Source organism: Ambystoma mexicanum, chromosome 9 (assembly GCF_040938575.1).
Source record: "Ambystoma mexicanum isolate Mex_15411 chromosome 9, UKY_AmexF1_1, whole genome shotgun sequence".
Taxonomy (NCBI): Eukaryota; Metazoa; Chordata; class Amphibia; order Caudata; family Ambystomatidae; genus Ambystoma; species Ambystoma mexicanum.
In genome coordinates this window covers 294276143-294302996 of record NC_090931.1, presented here as the reverse complement: position 1 = coordinate 294302996, position 26854 = coordinate 294276143, and the positions used below count along the sequence as shown (strand labels likewise).

The 26854-nt window shown below is 47.5% G+C and overlaps 1 protein-coding gene across 3 annotated transcripts in view; it reads right to left on the bottom strand.

Moving 5' to 3' along the window:
- ACACA (acetyl-CoA carboxylase alpha) overlaps positions 1 to 26854 on the bottom strand; it is a 1281346-nt gene that overhangs the window by 845412 nt on the left and 409080 nt on the right. For all 3 annotated transcript variants that reach the window (XM_069614682.1, XM_069614683.1, XM_069614684.1), the window contains 2 exons: positions 20221 to 20321; positions 9708 to 9796 (listed from right to left, as the gene is read on the bottom strand). In XM_069614682.1, coding sequence (XP_069470783.1) covers positions 9708 to 9796; positions 20221 to 20321 — 190 coding nt within the window. The remainder of the gene's footprint in view (positions 1 to 9707; positions 9797 to 20220; positions 20322 to 26854) is intronic.

The following is a 26854-nucleotide window of genomic DNA, read 5'->3' as shown; positions in this document are numbered from 1 at the left end:
AGACGGTCGGGCGGTTTTGATATGAACCCACAATACAACGGCCTTGGCATATGTCAACCGCCAAAGAGGTTCCAGCCACTCATTGAATGCTCTGGCAGCTCCGATAGGCACCTGGGAGGAATCGCATCTGGTGTCTCTGGTGGCCTCACATATCAGGGGGGGTGGACAATGTTCGAGCAGATCTTCTCAGATGCCGGTTTCACTCCTCTGCGGAACTGGTCCTGTCGTCCCAGGTCTTGTGTCAGATTGGGTACCCCTGTTCTAGAGCTGTTTGCATTCCCGGCCTCAGCAAAAGTTCCCCTCTTCTGCTCTCAGTTTCAGGCCGAGGAGGGTTTGGGGGTGGATGCCCTCTCTGTACAGTGGCCTTGGGGTTTCCTTTATGCCTTTCCGCCTATTCCCCTTTTGCCCCGGGTGGTTCGGTGCATCAGAGTGTCCAGGGTGACTGTGTTGTTGTTAGCTCCGTTCTGGTCCCGCCGGAGTTGGTTCCCCTCTCAGTTGGAGCTTCGGTCCCAGGAACCTTGGCTGGTTCCGAAGTGGTTGTGTCCCCTTCAAGGGAATCTGCGGTTGGAAGTCCGCCGGATGCAATGGGCAGTGTGGCTATTGCACGATCTCGGCTGATATTTCAGGTGTTCTCAGGTCCATAGTCGAGTCCATAATGAATGCTCTTAGACCCTCCACTCTGAAGGCGTACGGCAGGCATTGGGGCCATTTCCGAAACTGGTATGGGAGGTCTGAGATCCCTCCCCTGCGCTCTGGTCTCCCTACCATCCTTCAATTCCTCCAGGAGGGGTTTTGACAAGGGCCTGGTGGTTTTTCCATGCCTCGCTCTCAGTGGGCTTCCATTAAATTCCTTTTGGGGGACTCTGATGGTCACTTGGATGGGGAGGTGTTGGTGGGGAAGTTGCTCCGGGCTTTTTCTTCTTCCCGTCCTTGTACCTTTAAAGGGCTTCCCCCTTGGGATCTCCCTCTTGTCTTACGGTTCCTTCAAGGGCCTCCTTTTCAGCCCATTTCCGAGATTGATATCAAACATCTTAGACTGAAATCTGCCTTTCTTATTTCCATCACTTCTGCCCGTAGACTTGGGGAGATTGGGGCTCTGTTATGTCACCCTCTTTTCCTGAGGGTGCTGCCGGACTCGTTGGTGCTGAGGTGTGGTCCGAAGTTTCTCCCTAAGGTTGTTTCTCTGTTTTCACACCTCTCAGGATCTGGTTCTCCCTGCCTTCTTTCATGATGTGAAAACGCCAGAGGAGGTGGCTTGGCATAACATTGATGTCCGGCAGGCAGTGTTGGAGTATTTGGCTAGGTTTGCTCTTTTCCGCAGATCTGATAGTCTTCTGATTGCGTTTGGTCCAGCTGGGGCTGGGCGTAAGGCATCTGTGGTTTCCATTTGCCGGTGGTTTCGTGTTGAGGTCTCCATGGCCTATGTGGCTTCTGGCCTGCCTGTGCCTGCTCACGTTCAGTGGTGGTCCACCACGGGTTTGGCGGCTTCCTCAACCGATGCAAGGAGGGTTTCTCTACAAGAGATTTGTATGGCTGCCGCCTGGGCTGGTCTAAGCACTTTCATCAACCGCTATGGGTTGAGTTTCTCCCACTCTGGGGTTGGTTCCCTTCAGGGTTGGAGTTTTGTCTGTGGGGATGTGAATTGAGAGTTATTGTGGGTGTGTGTTTTGCTGCACTGTTTTTGGCTCTGAGTCACATTGGGACCTTTTCCCCGTTGCTGCTCTGGTATACCTCATGAGATAAGTACTGGGACGAGGAAGAGTGGACGTGGAGGTACTGCTCTGATTACTTACCAGTAATCTTCATTACTCCTAGTCCTACTTTTCCTCGTCACAGTACTGACGACCCTCCTCACCCTCCCTGCGGGGAAGGTCCCATGCTCTGGCTTGCTAATATGAAATTGAGTGACGTGGATGTGGGGGAGGAGTTATAGGGATTTAAAGAAATAGAAGAAGGTCCTGTGTCGGAGGCGGGGGCCTGATGAGGTAAGTACTGTGAGGAGGAAGAGTAGGAAGAGTAGGAAGAGTAGGACTAGGAGTAATTAAGGAGTAATTAAGATTACTGGTAAGTATTCAGAGTAGGACTCCACCCTAGCCCCACACTATCACACTCTCCCAACGATACCTAGAGTGACAGCCTTGCTGCCCGCGGATCAGGCGCAGAGCTCGCTCCGCGGGCAGTAATGCCCACTAGACCACCAGGGATCTGTTTTGGGAGCGGGGAGAGGGGGGCTGCTTACTAGGTAAGCGGCCCCTTCTCCCCCAAGCCCCCAAAGCATGGCGCCACGGCTGTGGTGACCCCTGGGGGCAGAGATTCTCCCCTTTCCAAAGACACCATTTGCAGAGCACTCGATCCCTGACCAGCAATGACCACTAGACACCAGGGATTTGTTTGTGACGTGAGAAGGGGAGGGGAGCTGCTTACAGTAAGCAGCCCTCTTCCCCCTCCGCCCCCAAAGCATGGGGGCACATATGTGTACAACCCTGGGGGCAGATGGCTGATCATCTGCCCCCAGGGAAGGGGGCAACAAAATAATAATACAAAAAGGGGGAAAAAAACGTGATGGGAAGGGGGAGGAGGTTTGGGGGCCCTAGCCACCAGGGATTTTTTTCGGAAATGGTGTCCTTGGAAAGGGGAGATTCTCCCCTTTCTAAGGACACCCTGTGTGACAGCATGGCAGCCCGCGGATCGGGCGCAGGGCGCGCGATGCGCGGGCCGCTATGCACACTAGACCACAGGGATGTCTTTGAATGGGAGGGGTGGGGGCTGCTTACGGTAAGCCCTCGCCCCCCCTGGCTCCCAAAGCATGAGGGCACATATTTGTACAACCCTGGGGGCAGATGGCTGATCATCTGCCCCCAGGGAAGGAGGCAAAATAAACGAAAAGCACAAAAACAAAAAGGGAATTTTGGGTGGGAGTGGGGGGGGCACTAGCCACCAGGGATATATTTTACAGAAAAGGGGGTGGGCCTCTCCCACTCACCCCAAGGGGAAATGGGGGCACCCCTTGTAGCCCTCCCTGGGGGCAGATATCTGGTCTTAGGAAGGGGCATCTGACCCCAAGGAGGGCTGCATGAGATGCCCCCCTCTTATCTGCCCCAAGGGGGAGGCTGAATGAGATGCCCTCCCCTGCATTTGGTGTGGGGGGGTAGAGGGTCACCCCCCATTACATTAGAAAATTACCCGGCGTGTAGGGTGCCCCTCAGACCCCCCCAAAGTGCAGGCGAGCATTTTCAATTGTTTTCTTTGTTTACTAAACTTTGCTTGACGCAGATGGGCACGTTAGTGGGCCATTTGAATGATACCTGGCCTAGTAGGATTGTTGTCTGTTCTCCCTTTGTTCCCCCACCCTTGGCTCTGTACGCCTTGAAACACTTGTATAGGTGCATTATAAATGCCATATATCAATCTGGCCCCAGGGTGCCTACAACCTATTGCCCAATTCAATGGAGGGCCTGTTTGGGTGGTTTGGTATTTGGCTGGGCTGACACAGATAATTTATGTTTTTTTTTCTTCTTTTTTTTCTTCCTTTTACAGGTTTTGTGCACGTCAAGCTTCTCCCTTGTTACGTACGTATCGACTTTTGGTTATTGCAACATTGTATAGTATGCGGAGGGCAGATAGGTACTGGGTGGGTGGGAACTGGGCCTGTAGCGTTGGTGGAGTGAACAGGAGTGGGTGCTCTGGGGAGGTATTGGGGTGGCCAGGGACACACTTTCTGGGGTAGTGCACAAATGCTCCCCAGACCAGCTGAACAGTGCTGTTCCCCTTGGAGGGCTGTTTGCCACTAAGCCATCCATACTAGCTTTTGTTGGTGCTGGGGATTGCCATACGCTCATTGGTCTTATTCCCATTTCCTATCAGTGTGTAGTCTAGCCTTCCGTGGTGGTAGATGACTCGGATATGCTATCTATCTGGTGGAAGGAATCGAAAAGTTTACAGATAGCGGGCAGACAGTGTGAATGTGTTATTGGTAGGCTAAGTACTGAATGTAATTCTTTTTTGTTTCCTTTGCAGTTGTGGCTACTGGAAAGCTTTTGCTGGCTTATGTAATTACTGCATATGTTACTTTTGTGGATAGATATATTAAGGTGGGGATGGATGGTTACTGTGGTGGGAGCATCTGTGGCTGCAGTGTCAGTGGTGTGGGTGGGAATGGGTAGTGGGGAGGTCCTGGGGGCAGTGATGGGTGTGCCTTGCATTGAGGAAGGTGGCTGCTAAACATAATTAGCTACAATTTTGCAAAAACTTTGTCTGGTAGTAATGCAGGCGGTCATTTCTTCTGAGCATGCAATGCACACTTGATACAGAGCTCATTCCTTATTTAGCAACGGTCACCGTTTCTGTGGTCCAATTCCAACACCTTCCCGCCCCATTCTCTTGCAGGGGGCAAAGCAGTAACGCAGGGTAGCTAGAGGGGCAGGACAGTCAGGGGGGTGATGTCACTGTCCTTGGCCGCCCTTCTCCCATGTGGGTGTTTTCTCCCCCAAGTTCAGCAGTAGGTGCAGGGTGCCTCGGCAGGGTCCCCATCCCTTCCTGGAGGGGAAAGCTGTAGCGCTGGCCAGGCAGAGAGATAGGAGGACTTTGGTTGATATGTGTGCCCTTGGGTGCCTCTCAGCCTTTTTAGTTGAGTGCCCCCAAGGTCACCAGTGGTCCTGGAGCTGTGGCCGAAGGTCTCACAATGAAAGGGCCATTTGTTGTCGCAATAGTTGGGTGAGGCAGGGGTGTCTGGGAAATAAATTCTGGGGCGATGTGCACAAATCATACCTTTGCAGATTCCCATGGGTGTCCTCTTTTCGGAAATGCATGGGGTTCCCTGTTTTGCTTGGTGGCTTGAACACCCGAAGGCCCATATCTGTATGTTGTGCCGGTCGGCAGAGCGTCTCAAATTCAGGTGTGAAAACAGACTTGGGGTTACTTGTGTTTTAGGCTTTCCCCTTGGCGGCCAGGCAGGTGCACCCACACATGCCAGGTACCATTTTCATTGGGACACCTGTGGGTACGCGGGACGGTAGGCCATGTGTTGTTGGGGGCGTGTTTCGATGGGTGAGGCGAGCGAAATATGCGGAAAATGCATTTTTTCTCCCACATTTCGGACTTTGTGGGGGTGTCTGGGTAATACATTCTAGGGCGATTTGGGCATATCATACCTCTGCGAATTCCCACGGGTGTCCTCTTTTCGGAAATGCATGGGGTTCCCTGTTTTCCTTGGTGGCTTGGACACCCGAGGCCCATATCTGTATGGTGTGCCGGTCGGCAGAGCGTCTCAAATTCAGGTGTGAAAACAGACTTTGGTTTACTTGTGTTTTAGGCTTTCCCTTTGGCGGGCAGGAAAGTGCACCCACACATGTGAGGTACCGTTTTCATCGGGACACCTGTGGGAACGCGGGACGGTAGGCCATGTGTTATATTTGTGTGGTTTTCATAACGTTTTGACCCATTTGCTGCTGCCCTTTGTCACACAACCCTTTCATTTCCCAAATGTGACCTACATTTAGTCGCTGCTTTAGGCACCATACTCTTTTTAAACCTGCACAAGTCACCTACCCTTGAAAAGGTGTACCTCTACTCTTTCAAAAAATGTATGCTTGCCGTTCATCACCACATTGGTTTTCCCGATTTACACATGCTAAGTGCGTCTGTTCAGGCCGTGAGCGTAAAACTCCTGTCTACCATGGCTCAGTGTTTGGCTTGTGGTATTGCTTGTTTTGTAAAACACTACAAAAAATGTGTGCTCTCCCAACTGCAAGAGTCGGGGAAATGTAGCAGAGCATTGCTTTTCTCAAAATTCATAGAAGCCATTGCCGTACCAAGCCAACCATGTCCAACACATACCTTTTTTTTCGCTCATTTTCCCGCTTTTCCCCCAATCTATGGCAGTTTCCCCTACCTAGTTGTTGCCTGACCTACGCAAATCACCCCTTCCTAAACTTGGAATTTTGTCTACTTTTCAGAAATATATGCCTTTCTGTCCTCCAATTCGGCTTTCCTACCCTTTTCTTCCATTCCGTCCATGCATGTCCAATTGGCAAAAATGGCCAAAATCGCCTACCTCTCACAAAACGGTTGATAACCACATCAAAATAATTTCCACTCAACCTGTTCTTGAAAGCCAGGAAATTGGCGAACTCAGCACAGCAAACCATTTGTTCCTAGCTCTTACAAGGAAAAAACCACAGGCTTCTTTGTACATCATTTTATTGGGATTTTTTGAAAAAACCCAACATTTTCGCCCTTTTTGCTTATTTTCTCTCACCCCCCTACAGCAACCTAGGATTCCTGGTGTTAAAGGAGCCAAATTTGGCCGAGATACCTCATGTAACAAAAAAGTTACAAGCCATTGAATGGCCATATACCGAAATCACCAAAAAAGGCCCTGGCACTGGGGGGAAATACCCAGGGCAGTTAAAGGGTTAACCCCAGATCAAAAGAGAGCAAATCTCACCACAGTGCATTATTTTCCATGATATTCAGACCTTTCGATGGGACCGCAAACTAAGTGGGGCTATGCTGTGTCCCGAAAGGGAGCGCGGGGGGTAAGGGGCTTTGAAGTTACTCTGTTTATATGAAAAGATGATTTTGTTAATATTCCCTTGGATAGGGAGGGGAGCTATACCCAAAAAACTGTGCACAAGCAGAAATGGCCGACTGCAGAATCTCAGAGGGTCTCCTTACAATGGTAGATTGGAAGTAGCGGCAGGTACATTAACTAGATGCAGTAGGGAGGCATTGGGCGCGAAAGAGTGTCTGGCACCGACATCTCTGCAGCAGGGGCTGTCAGTAGGCAAGAGGTGCAGACTCCTATATGTAGCTTCAATATAACAGTTGCAAATTATATTAATAACTGCAATGAACTGGGGATAGTCTTATGCTATTTAGGTTTAATTCATGTTACAATGTTTTAGAGCAATACACCTTTCCATGTACTGTTTCCAGAATGCTGTACACGTTTAAGGAGGCCAAGCCTAAAGTTCATCATCACAGCAATCGATTATAAATCCCATGTGTTCCACCGTAAGAGGCGAAGAGAGAATTCCAATGCGGATATTAAGATTTCTGCAGTGGGTGTACCATGTATAAAGGCCGGCTTTCAAATGAATATCTGATATGACGAATCAAGGGCAAGCCCCCTCGTGTGAGGCTAGGGAGGTGAGCCCACTCTGCAATACCCTACTTAAGGGTAGAGGCAATTGGGACCTCACCAGGTGAGACTACCCCTTAAAGGACAAGTACTCCTGTTCAAGAGAGTAACTCCCTAAAGCTATACATACTGTGGCTTATATGGGATTCTCAAAAATAACAGAAAATATGAAATATCAAGACTGGGACAAAGAAACAGCCAACAGACGTCCTTATCCGATGAAAGAGAAACATGTCCCTTTAAATCAATCTATGCAATTCACTGGGACAAGTACATTTATTAACATGCCCTTGGAGAGAAGGCAACGAGACAAGAGAGAGGAACACTTAAGTAGGCCTGGGAAGCTCCCAAGCTACGTATGACATTGAGAAGACAGAAACCATGAAACACTCCTGTTTCAAACTCGCTCAATATCACAGAGCGGGACACCAGACATACGGCAAACCAGAGAAGAGAGAAACGGGCAGGAGCCCGCCAGAAGGTGGCGGCAAGACCACAATGGAAAATCCATGGTGGAACGCTGGTCCAAAAACCATTGCCAGGATCACCGCCAGTAATGAGGCACACAGTGTCAGGTCCCTCATTGAAGCACCGGGACACTACAAAGAAACGAGTGAACGTGTGGAGATAAATACTGCAGAGAGCAGGTGATGGCGGTCTATGACCCGAGAGCAAGTCTCAGAAGAAAAAAGCTTCCGAAGACGTTCTCCTTCAAGAAGGAAGGTAACAGGGAGAACTGGAGCAACAGGACACCGTGGGGCAATCGTTATGCATCACCAGCAACCCATCTCAGTACAGACTACAAAACAGAGTTAATCTGGAAACAAATTAATTAAAAACCTGATGATATAAGAGAGAATTATCGAAAAGCAGGGGAAGGAGAGAGAAGATCAGTGGATTATAAAATCATGGGAAAAGGGTAGAGTAACGCAATGCCTTATACAAGAAGAACATACAACACAGAGGAACAAAGATATAACTCAGAGTTTAGAGGAGATAAACAACTGAGCCACAGACAAAATCAAATACCAAAACAAGTTGAATTATAATTACCCAAGAGGGAAAGACCCTCAAAGTAATAATCACTTACAAGGATACGTTGAGGCCAACAGTACGAAAAAAAGGTCTTCTAAGAGAACCACAAAGGACATCATGAAAGGGGAGGGGACACTCAGTAAGACTTGTGAAGAATTAAAGAGACTAGTACAAGAAGTCATGATAGACTGTTTACGGATTGCTTACTAACGCGACTGATATAGACTGGTACTAGAAGTACTCTCAGGAGAAGGGAGGCATTCCCCTGTCCCAAGTTAGTTTTCATAGTGGTAGGGTCAGTTAAGATAGTTTTTGGAAAGCAGACTTAATTTTTTGGATATTCATAGCTGACGAGCAAGCACCTTAGTCATTAACATAGGTAGGGGCCACCGATAGAAATAGGGAAAATTAGGCCTTATAGTGTTCATTTAATAAAACATTTTGCTTATATCCTCACAGAGAGTCTGTGTCCTTCTTCTGACTTGCCACACTACCTTTTATACAATTGCTAAAATTCAACCTCCCCAAACTTGACCTATTTATTTTGGCGGTAAAGCCCACCACCATCCTCTCCCTCCCCCGTGATTTGATCACAGAGAGCCCATTGGTATAGGCAGGAGAATTATGGGAGAGATTAAGTGCTTGATATCCCGGGCTACGGGGGACAGAGGGGCTAGTAAAAAAAATTAGGAAAGGGTTCTGTCGGATGGCAGGACGCCTTCATAGAGTAAGTATTGTGATGAGGAAGAGGGTCTTGGAGGTAGCGTGCTCTGCATTTGTGCTAACATAGGTGTTCAAGCATCCTCCATGTGTCTGGATCACACAAATGCGCCTCTAGTCATCCTGCATGTGCTCATAGAAGGTTTGGGGTTGTTTATTCATCTGATAATTGTTCGCGGCGAACTGTTCGAAATAAATCTGTTAGCATTCGAACAATTATCAGACCAAGAAACAACCCCAATCCCTCTTCACATTCCATCCAAATGCGCCCACCCCCACTCACCTTACCCTACCCTACTTACCCGCTTGCTCTCCTCCAGGTCCCCTGCAAACCTGCAGCGTCAGATCTGTCCCTCTAACACGGGTCGGATCCAATGTTGCAGGGTCCCTTTTTCTTCTTTTCCCCCCCGTACTCTGCCTCCCATGTTGAGGAAGCGGGTGACACCCCCGCAAACCCCAGGACAAAAATACCGAACGTGGGGAGAGGGAGACACCCCCCGCAACCACCACACCACATGTTCGGTGTGTTTTATAAATCGATTGAATGGTACTGGATGAATTCGGTCAAATGTACCATTCGATCGATTGTATACGATCAAATAGGCTAATACCCTTGCAGAAAGGTGGCCACGCTTTGTGGTCCACTGCTCAAATCGAGGTTCAGTCACGCATATATGGCTTGCAGAGATCATTAAGAATCCAGCTACCCAGCCTCTACTCCTAGCCAGGCGACCCCCCACCCAGTGCCTGTTGCACTAGCTATACTGCCCTTGGCAGAGCGGAAAGTAAGCAGACTCTGGGGAAGCCTTACCATGCTGGAACTGAGTCTCCACCTTCAGGTACTGTCGGAGCAAATCCATCACCACAGCCTTCATGTGACCTCGAATACCGCTGCGATACCTGCCACAGAAACCCAGAGCGACAAAAATAAACTTAAGTTAAACAGATTTTTTTATCACGCTTTTAATAGAGGACTTTGTGGGAAAAGAGTTTAAGATGTGGAATGAGACAGCAAGACATAAGTTCAAAACTCGAGCTTCCCTCTGGGAGTTATATTACGCACATTATTTTGTGCCTTACGTCTCCTTATCTGTCGATTGGAAGCATTTGGAAATGGACAAAATGCTGTACATTTATGTTATGGTGCATTTGTGTAGCGCTTTTTGTACGATCTCAAAGCGCTGTTGGTTTAAAGCCCTCAGGAACCGATGTCCATTTCAGTTTAAAGAGTAGTGTAGCATATAGTGCTTGGGTGCATTTGGTATGTGAGCAACCAGGGTGGTTTTCGCGGGTTGGCTTCATTCTAATGCTAAGTGTGGTGCGGTGGATGTGAGAGATCAGTGTAATGTGTGCAGCAAGGAGGGTGGTTTCCGAGTCTGCATTCTCGCTGCCGTGAGGTATGTTTGGGAGAATATGTGTGCCGCTAGGCCGATTTTTTCGTGGCTTATAGCTGCGCTCTACCAGGCTGTTGAGGTGTTTTATGAGCGATGTAGGTATGTGCGCAGCTAGGCCGAATTGATCGAGGGATGTAGCTGCGTTCTATTGTTTGTTGATGTGAAGAGGAGAGTGAGCATAATGGTATGAATGACTGTCTGCAGTTATCAGTCGGTGGCTCCTGGTCGGTGAGGGTATCATTATTTTGGATGGGCAGTCCCTTCCGAGACGCTCTGTGGTTTATGCTTGGAGGCCTATTTTCAGGGTCCGTGCAGGGATTTTGAGTCGGGTTTTGGCTGCCTCTTTGGATATTCTGCAGAGATGTTTTGTTTCAGGTTTGGTCCCTTTATGGATTTTGAGTTTGGTTGTTGGACTCTTCTTGAGATATTCTGCATTGATGTTTTCTTTCAGCTTAGTGCTGATTCTCACAGGCCAGTGGCCATAACGGGATGGGTATATGGCTATGGGCGGTCCTTTTCGAGATGTTTTGTAATTGTACTTGGAAGGCCCATTTTTAAGGTCGCTGTGGGTATTTTGGGTTGGGTTGTTGGGTTCATGTTGGATATTCTACGATAATGTTTTGTTCTTGTCATTGCTATTGTATTTTCAGGCTCTGCAGTAGTGGCTCTGTGGGTAGATCCCTGGTAGCTAGAGCATGACACTGGTTGGCAGATTGTGGTTGAATAACTAGGGAGGCCTGCGACTGTGGTTTTGCAAATTAAATCCTGATGGGTAAATTTGGTAAGGGCATGCCCAGTCGCAATTGGGATTAGTGATGCTGATTGTGCTTGGTAGTGTGACGGTACAGAGTCTGCGGATTTGACAGTATGGCAGTGGATTGCATCTCCTGGGGGGATAGTGCTGTGCTTCCTTATGGGAAGATAGCAGCTAGGTTTAGTTATGGGTGCTGCCACGCTATGGTCTCCAGGATGATATATACAGAGAGGCATCCTGTGGTCTTAGAGCATGGGGTATGTCAAGTCTGGTGGAGGTGAGCATGCCAGGTCAAAGCATACGATTAGTTGTGGCCTTTGTAGTCAGGCAAAGGTGGGGAGAGTCAGCAGCTGCATGTCCTAGGGCCTGTTGGTCGCTAAAGCTGGCTTTCTGGCCTTGACTTGCTATTTCCGTGATGGTATCATTATTGTCGGCTTCTGGGCCAACAGTTGTTATTTTGAGGTAGTGGCTTATAAGCCGAATTCTGGCCTTTGGTGGAGTGTTTCAGTGGTTCTAAAAGGTCCCTTTCAATGTTTAGGGAAAAAGCCAGGTTTTTAATGCTTTACAGAAGGCCATATAGTCCTGGTTGTGTCGAATGTGGGGAGGCAGTGAGTTCCACAGTGTTGGTGGCAAGGTAGAGAAGGCTGACCCTCCAATCCTTGTTCAATTGGAGCCAGGAATCATTAGTAGGCATGGCGAGCTGGATCTTAGGGGGCGTGATGGGCGATAGGGTATAATCTTTTCTTGTAGGTATGTCAGGCCGGTCTTGTGTACTGCTCGGTGGGTGATGCATAGGATTTTGAAAGTGGCCCTTTGTCCAATAGGGAGACAGTGAAAGGTGTGGAGAGCAGGCGAGCTGCGGTCTCTTCGTCCCAGTGCTAGAAGGAGCCTGGCAGCTGCGTTTTGCGCTCTTAGGAGTTTGTTAGGTTGATAGGCCGGTGGGCCCAGATAAATGGAGTTTGCATATTATAGTTGGAGATGACAATGGATATATTGGCAGCCAGCCTGTTGGGGTAGGTGAGCTAAGGGAAGATGCGTCTCAGGAGTCTGAGGTGGTAGTGACATGATTTGGATACATTATTGATCTGGTGGGACAGGGTTAGGCCTGAGTCCATTGTGCAGCCAAGGTTTTTAACTATGTTTGAGGTAGGCAGGGGAGTGCCGAGGCAGAGGGGCCATGGGAGTGTTTGCGGGAGTAGAGCTACGTTGCCGCACACCATGATCTCTGTTTTTCCAGGGTTCAGAAGGAGGTTGTTTCTTGTCATCCATTGGTCTATACCAATGAGGCAAGCTGCTAGGTCGGGTCGTGGACAGATGCTTGTTTTTGGAATTCTCAGGATAATTGGGTATCGTCTGCGTAGTTATAGCGGGTGAGGTTGTGTGCCCGGATGATCCCTGGGAGGGAGTCGGAGGTTGAAAAGGAGAGCAGAGAGGCAGGCTCCTTGGGTACACCAGTGTTCACTGGGCGGGCAGTCAAGAGAAAAGGGGGGGAGGAAGGTGATCTGTTTCCTGTTGTTGAGGAAAGAGGTAATCCAGTTGAGTGCCAAGTCTCAGATTCCTAGGGAGTGGAGTCGCTCTAGGAGGATTGAGTGATTAATGGTGTCAAAGGCCGCTGAGAGATCCAGGAGGACCGGTGCTGCGCATCCCTCAGAATCTGCGAGGTCAGATTTGAGGTCATCCCAGATCAAGATCAGAGTGGTTTCTGTTTCGTGGCGTGGTCAGAACCCTGATTGAGCGGGGTCGAGTAGGTTGTTAGATTCTGAGAAATGGTTGGAGATGGGCCTGTAGTTCATTGGCTGGAGGGGATGGAAAGATGCTTTTCTGAGAAGTGGTTTGACATGCGCTACTTTGAAAGGTTCTGAGAAGATGCCAGGGATAAGGGAGTTGTTGAGTATGGCCCTTGCTTGTTCACCTGCGCAGGTGGAGGAGAGCGGGAGGGGGGACCCAGAGGCTCTGCTGCTGGACAGAAGTTTGAGGAACTCCTCGCTCGAGATGGCATTGGAAGATGGCATTGCGGGGGTCGCAACAGTGGAAATGAGAGGAGCGGGAGTTGGGCAGGGAAGAGGGGATGGATAGTTTGGCATCAAGGCTGGACATCCTGTCCAGTGCTGTGTTGTGGAAGTGTTGAGAGAGGGAGTCGCAGAGCTTTTGCGTGGACGTGGTCGGGGGACTGGTGCATGCAGGCTTCACAAATTCTGCGATTATCCTGTGCAGCTCTTTGCTGCTGCTGCTGCAGTTCAGGATTCTTTTATTGTAGTAGGCTTTTTTGGCCTTTCGGATCTCAGATTTGTAGTTACGGTGATGGAGGGCGAACGCAGACTTTCTGTGAGGGGTTTTGGAAGCACGCCATTTGCGTTCGAGGGAGTGGTTTTGGCTTTTTAAAATCTTTAAGTGCAGCGCAAACCCTTTGGGGATAGTCCTATGTGGGTGGCATAAGGGCGGGAGGGGTTAGGGGAAGAAGTGATTCTTTAAGCCAGGAGTCAAAGGATTTGATCGCTATGGGTCTGTCCGGGTCTGGTGTGCTGGTAAGGTGCGTAGCAGGGCTTCAGCCAAGTCAGCGAGGATCTTGACCATGTTCCAGCATTTGTGGTCATGTGAAGGGGCAGGGTGCAGCGTGCCTACAGAGAAAGGAATGGCTGAATGGTCTGTCGAGATGAGGGGTGTGGGACTGAATACAGAGATGAGGTCGGAGGAGCTGAAGATAGCGTCGAGGGTGTGACCGCAAGTGTGGGTGGGGACTGTTGTATGCTGGGAGAGGTTGAGTGCCTCTAGACTGTCAACAACTAAGGGTTGGGTCATGGAGTTGTTGGGCTCATCAAACCAGATGTTAAAATCCCCCAGTAGTGGGAGCGCTGGGTGGTTGATCAGTGTAGTTACTAGTGGATCGCAGAGACTGTTGGCAAAAAGTCTGTCATATCCAGGTGGCCTGTAGATGAGTAGGAAACTATGAGAGTGGGCATCAGAGAGAGTCTGACTAGAAGCGATTCACAGTTAGCTGTGCATGGCTGGGTTTCAGTGAGTGAGATGGAGAGATGTTTATGGAGGATCGCTACTCTGCCACCTCTGGAGGGTCTGTTGTGGGAGATGAGTGAGTAAGGGGCAGGGAAGGCCTTGTGCACGACCGGTTCAAAGTTGTTGGAGAACCAGGTTTCTGTGATGAAGAGAAGATCAGGATTGTCAGTGGATAGGAGGTCAAAGATACTGTGTCTGTTTTCGGCCATGCAGCGGGCACTGAAAAGGAGGTAGGTGATCTGATGGGATGTGGAGGTTCTCCTGTTGCTCGTGGGCGGATGGGGAAGGCGGGACTTTGTGACAAGCTGAGAGGTGGTGACTGAGGCGGACTGAGGGGCAGTAGTGGTGGAGCCGGTCAGAGGTATTCTTTGTGGGGGCGGTGAGTGGGTGTGGTGGAAGGGGAGCAGGAAGAGAGCGGGTGTTGGCTGCCCTGCGTGAGATGAAGGGGGGTGAACGGGGTTAGGAGGGTGAGTGGCAGGTGCTGTTCGTGTGGTGTGTGTGGTCAGACAAGTTGTTGAGTGTGGTTCGTGCCTGGAAGGAGTCGTGGGTTTGGGAGAATTGGGCGAGAGGCCGTGTTTGAAGAGGGAGAGTTGGGGGTTGGCTGGTGGGGATGGCATGACAGCAGTGCTGTGGATGGCGGCAAGCTTGGACCGAGGTAGGTTTGGCAAGGCATGAAGAGTGGAGGGTGAGGGGCGGTCATAGTATCTGAGTTTTGAGCTTTTGGATGCAAGAGGTGTGCGAGAGAGGGTAAGGGGGAGAGAGGGTAAGAGAGATGAAGCAATGGTTCTAGAAAGAGCAAGGTGCGTCATGCTGAGAGAGTTGAAATGGGGTGTCTAGGGATGGTGGAAGAGGGGGTGCTGAGGATCAGTGGGAGGGGCATGTGAGGGGTAGGGGTGAGGGCTTCGCAGGTGAAGAGGATGGATGGGTGAAAACTCTGGTGTCAGGGGTGGGGGTGGGGGGTGGTGCGAGTGGGATGGTGCTGTCAAGGAGATGACCGGTTACCATGGGTGTTGGGCATGGTGGGAGGCTGTTTAGGGGACTCTTGGGTTTCATGGGTGAGTGGGGCTTGCGGTGGAGTGGGGCAGGTCAGAGGAGGTTATGGGTTGCGGGCGTGGGTCAAGGTTATTGGTGTCAACAGTGCTCCCCACTTACGGTTGGTTTGTTATGGTGTGAGGTGCGGGTGTCTTGGGGGTTTTGGCAGGGGCGAAGTAGGATGGGGGCGGCAAGTCCGGACGAGTAGTTTGTGTGTGGAGGCGCTGGTGCTGCAATAGTGGCAGGGGTGTTGTGTTGATTGGTACACCAGAGAGATCCTCTGGCTTGAGAGTTGGAAGTTGGGCAGTGTGTGGGAATGGGGAGTGGGCCATTCTCAGCAGTGTCTGGGGGGAGAGAGAGGGCGTGAGGGGGGATATGCTGAAACGTAAGGGAATGGGGCAAGGGGAGAGGCAATGTTTGGAGCGCCAAACAGCTTCTCTGAGCGCTTGGGTCAGTAAGGTTCTTGGGCCGAGGCACTTAAGTCAAAGACACCGCAGTCACTAAGGCTAGATTGGGGCTACCTGAACTGAAGGAGCAGCGATTAGATCAGATCTCCCAAAGGCAGGCCGTCGGTGGTCTGGGCACAACAGTAAATGCAAGATCAGTAAACACAGTATAAGCAGCTAGATGTGGGACACCCAGACATAGGAAGTGAAAGCCCTGTAGGATTGTACAGCAATAGATTCCCTAATAGCTAGATTTGCAGCACCTTGGATAGAGGGGCTAAACGCCTAGTATGTGGGCGCAAACCGAAGGTACAAAATCAGCACCTCGATTTCAGACACCTAGATAGAGGGAGAATATTAGCACATATTAGCACAATAGGACAATATTAGCACTAAGCACAAGAAGCAAGAATATTTACTTCAAAAAAGCCCAAGAAGTCCTTCTCCTTTAAGGGACACATGAAATCAAGCGCAGTGGTTCACAAACCCCCACTCCTAAAATTGGCCACACTGTCTTATGGATCATGCCTTTGCTTCAGTGACGACCCAACCCGTGAGTCCAGAAAAGTGAACTAATTACTTGTACATAACAAGGGACCTCCAAACACAGCTGAGAGGCTGCATCCTGCCCTTGGGTTACACGAAGAAAAGAGAGCTGATCATTTATACCCAATGGACATTATGTATATCCATATCCAATTGATGTATGTGTACATAGCTGCCAGATTAGCTTGTCTGGTTAAGGCGTTGTCTGCTGAGGAAACATGTGTGTAACCTGAAAAGTCACCGTTTAACATTCCAGCAAACAAAATAAGCCTTTCCACCAACCATCCTAACTCATTCAAATAAGCACCACAGAGTTGGGCAACAAGAGTGTCGTTCTTAACAGCACTATCAACCTAACAGCAAGTGGTGTACAGAAAATAATTGGTTACATTTATCACAACTCGTGAACTCAAGAATGGACTACTGCCCAGGCGTCCATGCCCATCAGATATAAAATCCAGAGTCATCTTGGCCTTCATAAAAGTCCAGCCAGAGACCAGCAGAGACAAAAGTATACAAGGGCCTCCAGTGTACAAGAGCTTGTGTTTTACATACTAATACATTGAAGGCTCAACACCAGACTGCCTACAAGAAAAGATCTCAGCACCGACCCACCAGTCCTATGCTCCCACACACCAACCGCCTGCTAATCCTAAAATTGACATGCAAGATCCAAAGGGATAGGCGTTTCTTAACAATCTAATCCTGCCTCTGGCCTAACCTCCCAAAAGAAGATTTGTCTCCAAGTATATCGCTTTCAGGGCAAAACTCAAGACCCATCTGCAATTTTTCCAATCAGATTGTATTGAAATATTAACTGCCAAAGTACAGAAGAAAGAGAAAACAATATAGCAGATATAAATCTCGAACCACCTTCAATTAAAGCATCAATAGGCGAAGCATAAAGAATGGCATACAAAACTAATACAATGTGCAGCTAACTTCTCCATCAAGCTATATCCTATGCTGGTCATAAGCTTGACACCGCTTACTACCATAACGAAAACCCCGTAACACAGACCCAGCCATTCAAGCTTGTCTAACTCCTCCAATATCCTACCTATAAACCATCAGTATTGCAAACTACAGTGACATCGCCCTCCCTCCCCCTAACCTAACCACGTCATTCTACCATACACAAATGTTTCCCAAAATAACTCCTGCTAATGCGACCACAGAGCCCGAAGCATTGTTTATGCATTTGATATAGAATATTTGTTTTGAAAAAGGCTGATCTTCTATCCTGCCATTTTAAAGACACTCAGGAGAAATCCACAGACAATTGGCCTTCAATAACAGAATGATAAAAAGAAGTGCCAGAGATTCAACATTGTGCCCACTGCACACTACTGCCTGAAAGAATCCCATGCTTTGATATGTATAATACACCAACTCATTCAGTGAATCAGTTCTACATCAACTTGCTGGAATAAAATAGTATGACCCATTATCTCCCTGAAATGTTAACATACATACATTTGCTTCACATCTTCCTGAAATGAGAAGCCATTAACTTGTTATACTGCATTAGTCACTACTTGCTGTTTCACCCCTTAGCCTGCCCATTCACTGGTCTCACTGCCCCAATGACTGTGCTGTCTATCCTATTGAATGATCAGCCCGCCCCATTCGGCGTTCAGCCTGCCCCAATCAGTGCTCAGCTTGCCGCTTTACTTACTCATCGATCACACTGGGTCATTCACTGTTCACCCCGACTTACTGACTAGCTGCCATGTTTCACTCATGGTTACTCTACCTCCATTACAGGGTCACCCTGCCACATTCATTGATTATGCAGATTTATTCACTAGTCAGTGCTTCAAATGCTGGTCATGCTGCCCCCATTAATGAGCACCCTGCCTTGTTCCCAGTCCTTCCCGACACTTTTACTGGCCACCAAGTGTTTCTCATTCCACATTTTGCTCCCTCGGTGGTGGCCCTATTTCTTGCATACAAAATGTGGCGGCCAGACTGCTTCTTAAACTACCTCAAAGAGAACACATCACACCAGCGCTGAAAAAGCTGCCCTGGCTACCCATCAAACAGCGGATCAAGTTAGAATCAACGTGCATAACGCGCAGAACAATCCATGACCATGGCGCAGAGTTCCTTAGAAGACAAATAAATGTACATCACGTGACAGGGCCACTCAGATCCAGTAGCGACATCCGTTTGGAACCCAAATCATACATCAAAAGAAAATTCAGAGGATCCTCCTCCTCTCAACTCACACCGAAAACCTGGAACGAACTACCAAAGAACATACAGAACACAAGAGATCACCTACAATTCAGGAAACTCCTCAAATACTGCATCTTCACTCCATAACCAGAAATAATACCCATAGGGGCATACGCAGCGAAACTAGGCTGAGAGAGGAACCTATTCCCTACTCCCTAAACCCTTAACCCTTAATAGAAGTAAGGATATACCGACCAACAACATATCCACTTATGAATTGTAGATCGACCACCTAGAATAATATCAAAGAACACCCACCGATCAATCAGGAAGGAAGGCAAGTTATGACCTAGCATTAACACTTTGGCCAGGCAGCAATGGAACACTGACAGTAGATAGATAGGAAGGAGCGGAGCACGACAATATAACACCAATGTCAAGCTAGGGGACAATGCACACCCATCCAAGTGTACTAAACTCAAATAAATTAGCTGGGAACCAGCCATGCCACCGCCCTAGAAACTAGACAGTCTAGAAAGAAAGAGGAAGAATACACCTACCCAGTATGATAACCGGATACATAAAGCAGAACTATAAGGATTAAGAGACCCACAATCCACTAACCAAAACCTCAAACTTCTGCATACAGTATGCAGAAGTTTGAGGTTTTGGTTAGTGGGTTGTGGGTCTCTTAATCCTTATAGTTCTGCTTTATGTATACAGTTATCATACTCGCACAAAAAACCCACACAACCACTTCTCTCACAGCAAACCGCACGGACTTCACCACACCGCAACAACAAACAATCAACACAGATAGCAACAACAGCACACAAGGACTCGTTTCGATCCTATATTCACACGCAAGCTCAGCGCACAGTGAAAGCCGAACTGAAGCTGCCAACAGGACACCACCTCTCACTTTCCTATGTCCTCTTCACCCACTAACCCAACCCCACCTCTGTTTACAGATCCGCCTGAGCACCTGGAGACCAACTCCGTTGGTGACATTGCGCTATATAAATACCTATAACATTAACATTAATGTGCTGTTCATTGCTGCTCTGTCTAACTACTATCATGCAGGTAATTTGACTGCCCTGCATGTCACTGATGCTCATTGGCTCATATTACATGTTTTCCATTCTCTCATAATAGGGAATGTAAACGTCTGACCCATATTTACATACAATGATGCTGATGAAGTGATAGTTCATGTTTACATTTCTTCTTATTTTAACATTATAATTGTTCTTCTATAATTATAATTGTTCTTTTATAACGCACTTAATACCGGAGACCAGTTTCTAAGCATGAGACCGGGATTCAAACCTGAGTTGCTATGCGTTGTCTGGTATTATCCAAATTGACCTTTTACAATTGACCTTTTGCACAATTGACCTAATTATAGTGGTCCTAATTGACGTTCTGCACAATTGACCTTTATTTTATTTTAGTTATTTTACATATGTATTGGGTTGGTTTTGGATTAGAAATAATATAAGGATATTGGGTGGGGGGTTGCAGGGTGTTTTGGATTGGGCAGGGGGTTGCAGGGGGGTTTCCCCCGCATATATGTCCTAATTGACCTTCTAAATTAGGTATATTCTCCCGAGGTCAGTTCTCCAGAGGTCAATTGTGAAAAGGTCAATTAGTATACAACCCGTTGTCTTGCTTCCAAGACAAACGCGTTTCCCCTGAGCTATCCTCCCGGGTTAACATTGGTGTTAATATCATGGCAAACGTTTTTCTTACACATGCTTAAAATGGTTTTGATTTATACAGCATCTAAAACTAAAGCTCTCCCAAGACCGTTGGCTGTTCCCACCCCAGCCCCATGTACCAACATGGCCATCCAGGCATCAAATGCAAGTGCTGGTCCTGAATCAGCTACACATGTAATAATGCACATTGGAAACATATAGCCCTAAGAACCAGGCACTGGTCACTGTTGCTCACCTCTGAACCAGCTGCACTATGCTCTGCGTGTTCATGAAGAAGACCTCCCGCTCAGACTTGCGGTTCAGCGTAGCAGCGTGGCTGTCCAAGATGTTGGCAATCTGAGAGCAAGAGATAAAAAAAAAAAAACATTTCTTGAGAAGTAGCACGCATTAAAACCATGCAGTGGTTTATGCCCTTTCCAGCCACCCAGAGGTACCAGCCATGTAGAAACATGCATATCCATAGCAGGAGAGGACGCCTGCATAAATACCTTCGACACACCAAGTAAGTCAAAATAGAAATATACCCCTTGAATGCCAAAAAGCAATATGAGGAAATATATCTTTGGTGGCAAAAAAGCAAAAAGATTTTTTCCACACAAAGACCAGACGGCTCAATGAATCACTTTTGTGGAAACATCTGATAACCATGTAAGTAGCTAGATTAAGGACTATGGGCCTCATCATGAGTTGGGTGGTAACGCTGGCGCTAATAGCGCTGGCATTATTAGCCCTACCTGCAAACCCACCGTCGCTGTTAGCGCCGGAACACGGGTGTGGCGGAACAGGAAATCCCCATTCCCCACTGAGCCCATTCGGGAATTCCCCATTCCCCATCGCGCTTTTACCGCCGGCAGATTTCCAGCCGGCGGTAAAAGCGCCGAAAATCGGCAAAATCTCGGCAGATTTCCCCCCAGCTTAGAGCTCGGGGGAAATCAGCCGAAGCCGTGATTTGGCGGACCCTTAAATCCAGCAGTAACAGCGCTACCGCCGGATTTAAGGGCTACCGCCAAACTCGTGTTGAAGCCCTATATCTTTTAAAACACTTAACTCTTTTCCTTAAAGTTTCCTTTAACCTTTCAGATATCACATGCATTTGACAGCAATAACTAGCCCCATTTGGGCTCCCCATAGGTCTTATGGTACAAACTCAATCTAGGATGTTCTCCCTGCATTAATGCTTTGTGAACGATGTTCACATTTCTGACAGCTCATGCCCAAATTATTTGTAATTCTGAAATCCCCTATAGAACATTCTGAGGACTGGTCATCCATGCTTGTGATCTTTCAACTTGCTTCTCTCCAGCCTGTCATGGGTAGATTAAATTCTCCTTGGAAAGCTGGTAGTTCATCCAATGTTAGAACCTTGGGAAACTGGTTCCCAGTAGCAGGTCTGTGGGTAACTCCAGCAACACAGCAGTGTTAATCTTCCATGATCTCTTCCCAATCTTAATCATGATCTCAGTGGAGGGATATCTTCTCCAGTACCCATGGAAGCACGAAGGGTCTGGACCCTCCGTCAGCCAAAAGAATAATCAGGAGGTAGGAGCTCAGGACAAATGGCGTGAATCTACATCTCAGTGGTACATTTTTATTGGAACTGCAATCTCTTCTCCATGCCGATGGAAGTGGCTTAGAGGCATCCTGAAAATCTTCCTCTTCCTTTTCTTCCGCCCTTCCCTTGTTTGCCCCTTGTCCAGGGTTTATCCACTTCCATAACATTTTCTTTTTCCTGGATCAGGGGGACATAATACCATTCCCATCTGCTCTCCCTGTCTGTTTAGGGGACAGTACCATGTAATGTTTTCCAATAGACCACAGGAGTAACAGGGTTGTTGTACTATTAGGTTCAGCGAGGGGCTCCTCCTTTTGGATGCACTCTTCTACCACGTCTAACCTCTTGGGAACGATCAGGCTTTGGTCTATGAACAGGTTTTCTACACACCTCACTCTTAAGACACTCCCAATTTACCCTGTAACAGCCAGAGATTTCTGCAGCAGGTATAGAAAGGTGTTTTCTGTTTGCCGCTGATGGTGTAAGGCTTCTAATCTCTGCATAATAAGTGTCCGCCTGCCCAACCGTTTCTTCCGTCTCCCCTAAACCCTGATACGCTGACTCCTCAATTTTGGTTGCACATGTATCTCAGGGTTTTGGCATTCTTCCCGGGGATCATGAACATCATGTGCACACCTTCTGGTGTGCAAGTCATGAGACAGCAGCACTTTATGGCCTGGCGTTGGTACCTCAGACTCAAGCAAATATTTTCTGATGGCCAAAATCAGACGAGACACGTTTTCTGGCTCATGGAAACAATTTTCGGATGGTTAGGTATACATTGTCACCTCCTGTAGAGTTACACAGTTCTCCCTCTCCATGGGGTTACCAAAACGTTATCTACTGAGTTGTGGGGTACGTCTACAGGGGGCTCGAACATTTACTCAGGGACGTTTGACAGCAGATGTTCTGGGGTTAGCTTGTGTGGGCTATCAGCTTCTTCCCCAGAATATTACTGCTCCCACTTCAGGGCATTTTGGATGCCAAAGTGTTCCTGCTTCTCCCCAGGGCCTGGGGGCTCCTGTCCCTGACAGGTCTCACAATATTGTTCTTGGACTCTCTTGAGACTGGAGAGAACATAATGTAGTTGGGCCACTACTTCATCTGTATGATGAAGACATATTGACGAACAGTATTACTAGATTGCTCTGACTGCTCAGTGGGAGAACAGTAGTTAGAGTTTGCAACTGGCAGGCCCTTCAGTACTGGCTGGTGAAGTAAGTTAGGAACAGCAGTTAGTGTGCATATTTAGTTGCAGGTCAGACTCAATTAGCAGCTTTTCTCTCCTTTGTATAACATAGTCCTGAACACTATCAACATTATAGCTATTCCTCCCGTGGCTGAAAGAGGGGAGGACTCCATGCATAGGAGTATTAGTATCTTTAGAGAGAAAGTAATCTCAGGCCAGTTATAAAAGATAATTCTTCCACGTCATTATGTTTTAAGCTATATGGGTTGGATGATTTATTAGGTGTTCAAATCCTAATCCTGGCACCATATGTGGGGAACTTCAGGCAATGATACACGTCACGCTCAAAGTGTGGTTCAACAGATCTTTATTCAGTGTCAACAGATCATTATTCAGTGTCAGGTTAATTAGGATGTGGATTGGGAAAATGCCTAAGGGATCTAGAAGAAACTCTAAAACTGTAAGTCCTTGTCCCTCCTGAGATACCCCACGCCAAAAAAGCACACTTTTAAATGATGTAGCTAACAGAAAGTCTTCAAACCTAGTCTTATGAGTCTTTAGCATCAGTGCTATCCCAAGCTAAAAAACAATGTTTCAAGATTTGGCCACGGCATGACTTAAAAAACCCTAAACTATAAATGCCCAGCCCTTTGCTAATCATAACCAAAACAATTGACTGTTCCTTGGAAGGCTCCTTCAGGACATACTCAGTCTAGATGTTACCTCCGCCGCTCTGTTTTCACATTGTGTCCCAAGACCTCTCCCAGGTGTTCACCCCCCATCACTTGTTAGGCCTCTTCCAGGCCTTGCAATATTCACTGATGGGCTTCTCTCTGGTCTTCAGGATTCTCAGGAGGACTCTCCTAAACCTTAGGTTGCTCAGTTTCACAGTAGGTCTCTCCTAGACATTATGCTTCTCATGATTCACAGCAGGTTCCTCCTGCACCTTGGGCCTCTCAGGAGGCACAAAAGATGATCTTGGTTTTCTGGATTCACAACAGGTCCCATCTGGACCTTGGGTTTGAGGATTCACCACAGGGTGCCATTGGACCTTGGGTTTGAGGTTTCACAATAGGTCCATCCTGGACCTTGGATTTAATGGGCATTTTCCCCCACCTCATTCAGGGTCCTTTTCTCTGGCCTTCCTTTGTCTCTGGCTTTCCAATTCACCACAGGGGCTTGAGGGGGGCCGTTAGGCCATTCTAGTCAGCCTTAATGCTTCTAGGGCTTGGCAGCACTCCACCTCTCAATTTAGCCTCCCCATGCTTGCACAGCCTCCACCAAGCAACAGTCCTCAGAGAACAGAATTTTCAAGTCACCTTCTAGCGCACCTGAAGTTAACGCTAACTATAGGTTAAATGATGTTTCAAAAATCATGTTTGTTGTATCATGAGGCTTTTTTATTCCAAAAATGATCCTCCAAAAATTGTTCTTAAATAGTGCCCTCTACACATGTTTCACCAAATCTATTGGCTCATCAGGAGGGATTTATAACAGATAATTCAATTCAAATTCATTGATTAGATATAAACATGCCTAATGATTAAATATTTGCATTCATTTAGAATGCTTGGCCCATGTTTAGATTCCAAATTAGTTTGAAATTGGAGTGGTCTTTGTAACGTGTGTGTTTGGGGTTTCCCCTATGCTGTTTTACCCCAATAAATTCTGAAAATCGTCCTCTTTCCTTGTTGTTGAAGAAACAAGGAAAGAGGACGATTTTCAGAAGCTCTCAAGTCTCAATCGAAAGACTTTAAAGAAACTCCTATTGGGGTAAAACAGCACAGGGGAAACCCCAAACACACACGTTACCAAGACCACTCCAATGTCAAACTTATTTGGAATCTAAACATGGGCCAAGCTTTCCAAATGAAAGCAAATATTTAATCATTACGCATGTTTATATCTAATCAATGAATTTGAATTGAATTTTCTGTTATAAATCCCTCCTGAAGAGCCAATAGATTTGGTGAAACACGTGTAGAGGGCACTAAGATTTAAGAACAATTTTTGGAGGATAATTTTTGGAATAAAAAAGCCTCATGATACAACAAACATGATTTTTGGAACATCATTTAACCTAGAGTTAGCGTTAACTTCAGGTGCGCTAGAAGGTGACTTGAAAATTCTGTTCTTCATAAATTGTGACACACTCGGCAGTCCGAGTGTTACTAGTCACCACCAAGCAGCACCCAAATTACCTTTACCAAAATAAAAACAAAGACCAATTCTCTATCAATTGTATTTGAGACTGCAAATGTATAAACAACAGTCCTCAGAGTCTTCTCTCTCCAACAGCTTCCTCTTGTAAAGGTAGCTCCAGCATGTATGTCTGCTGCCCCCGGGTTCAAGACACTGAACTGACCTTCCCATACTCTTTTGTAACAATAAGGCTGTGGGGTATTTTTTAAGGCTAACATTGACAGTTTTTCCCCATGGGCTCTTGTGTTAACCCCTAGAATTTGCCATTCCTACTAACCATGCTCATTACGTGATTATTGGTTGAGGGAAGAGATTGGTTCATAGAGCAATTGATCCTTATAGGGTTTGATTGGAACAGCAAGATAGTATTAGCATCTGCAGCGCCATCTTGAAATTCCCCGGATTGAGTTTAGCAGCTCTACAGCGTTCCACGGTCTTCCCATCATAGAGTATTGTTGTTTTGGTCCACTGCACCATTTGTTCCTGCATGCAGTGGTCAGGGAACTGAAGTCCTGTGTATAGTTGAAAGACAAGCTGGGCTACCCTGGTAAGAAAGTTACCATCTCTTCGGGTCCTCCTGGTGTGTGTGTGTGAGCTACACTGTACCTTACCCACAAGGAAAGCACACCTTCTCTCCCCACTCCACTGATTGCTGGACAATGTAGTCCAGATGGCAACGCAACACAGACTCAGGAAAATAATCATGTACACTCTCTTTGATGGGGACTCTGCTCCGATGAGGCTCTCTCCAATTATCCTTTAGACCCATATCCAGTAGCAGCTGGGTCAACCCCATCATCTGTTGCAAACCCCTCATATAGGACTGCAGGGAGTTTCGCCAACTCACAAGTGTCAGGAGATGAGGGGGATCAAGAAGTATACCAAGCAACAGATGTGTTTAGCTGTTCTTTTTATTTGGTTTACTGATACATGATGGGTCAAAATAATAAACAGGAAAGTAAAACGACTCGTAATCTCAGGTCTTTGAAACAAGAGGCTTAATCTCTCATTGGTTTTGGCTAGGCAGCGTTTTACACGTCCCCCATGAGAGTGTCTGAATCACTATTTGTTTAGGGTTTCCATTGTTCCTGAACCTTTCTTCTCATCAATGGTCCGTTCAGCATTTTTCAGGTACCCAAACCCTTCGTCATAATGTCTTGGTGGTTCTCACTCTCCTCTCCTTAGATGGGATCTCAGGATTTCCTTTTGAGCAGAGTTGATCCTCTGGAGGCATGTGGAGCAATGGCAAAGGGTCTCTTCATCTCCTTAGAGGTGGTGTCCCAAACCCATCTAACCTGGTATTCCTAGGTTTTGGTCTCATGCTGCTACTTGCCTCACTGATCCTCCTGTACATACTCTGCCTGGTGCTCATTCCTCGTCCCAACTCATACCTCTGGCTCGAGCTGACTGGGCCAACTGAAACTTTCCCACACTTGCCAATAATGGGATTTCCTGCTGCCACTCTTCCTAATATCCTGCAAGAACCTGCTATTTATCCATTACCACAACTACATTGTTCTTTGTCTTCCTCTTTACCCTCTCTGTTCACCCTCCCTACACTTCTTGTTTACAGCCTCCTCACCAAACCCTTCTTACTAACCTTTGCAGAGCTACGAATCCCCTGTTGACCACCAGTTTATGGTTGCATATCTCTTCCTGAGTTCCATCCAGCTCCTCCAGGTCTATTCCACCAGCCTCTCCATCTTCCCAACCAACCTCCTGTTCTCTACACACTTCAAAAACCTCCACCTGATGTTTCCCCTTTCCTGCAAACCGCTTATGATATCCGCCAACCTACTCATCTTCTCTACCAAACCCCACTTCTGTTCCACAAACCCCCCAGTCTCTTCCACTAACCACCTTGTCTTCTTCACCAACCTCCTGATGGTGCTATTACATCTCCTTCATGTCACCAATCACCACCTT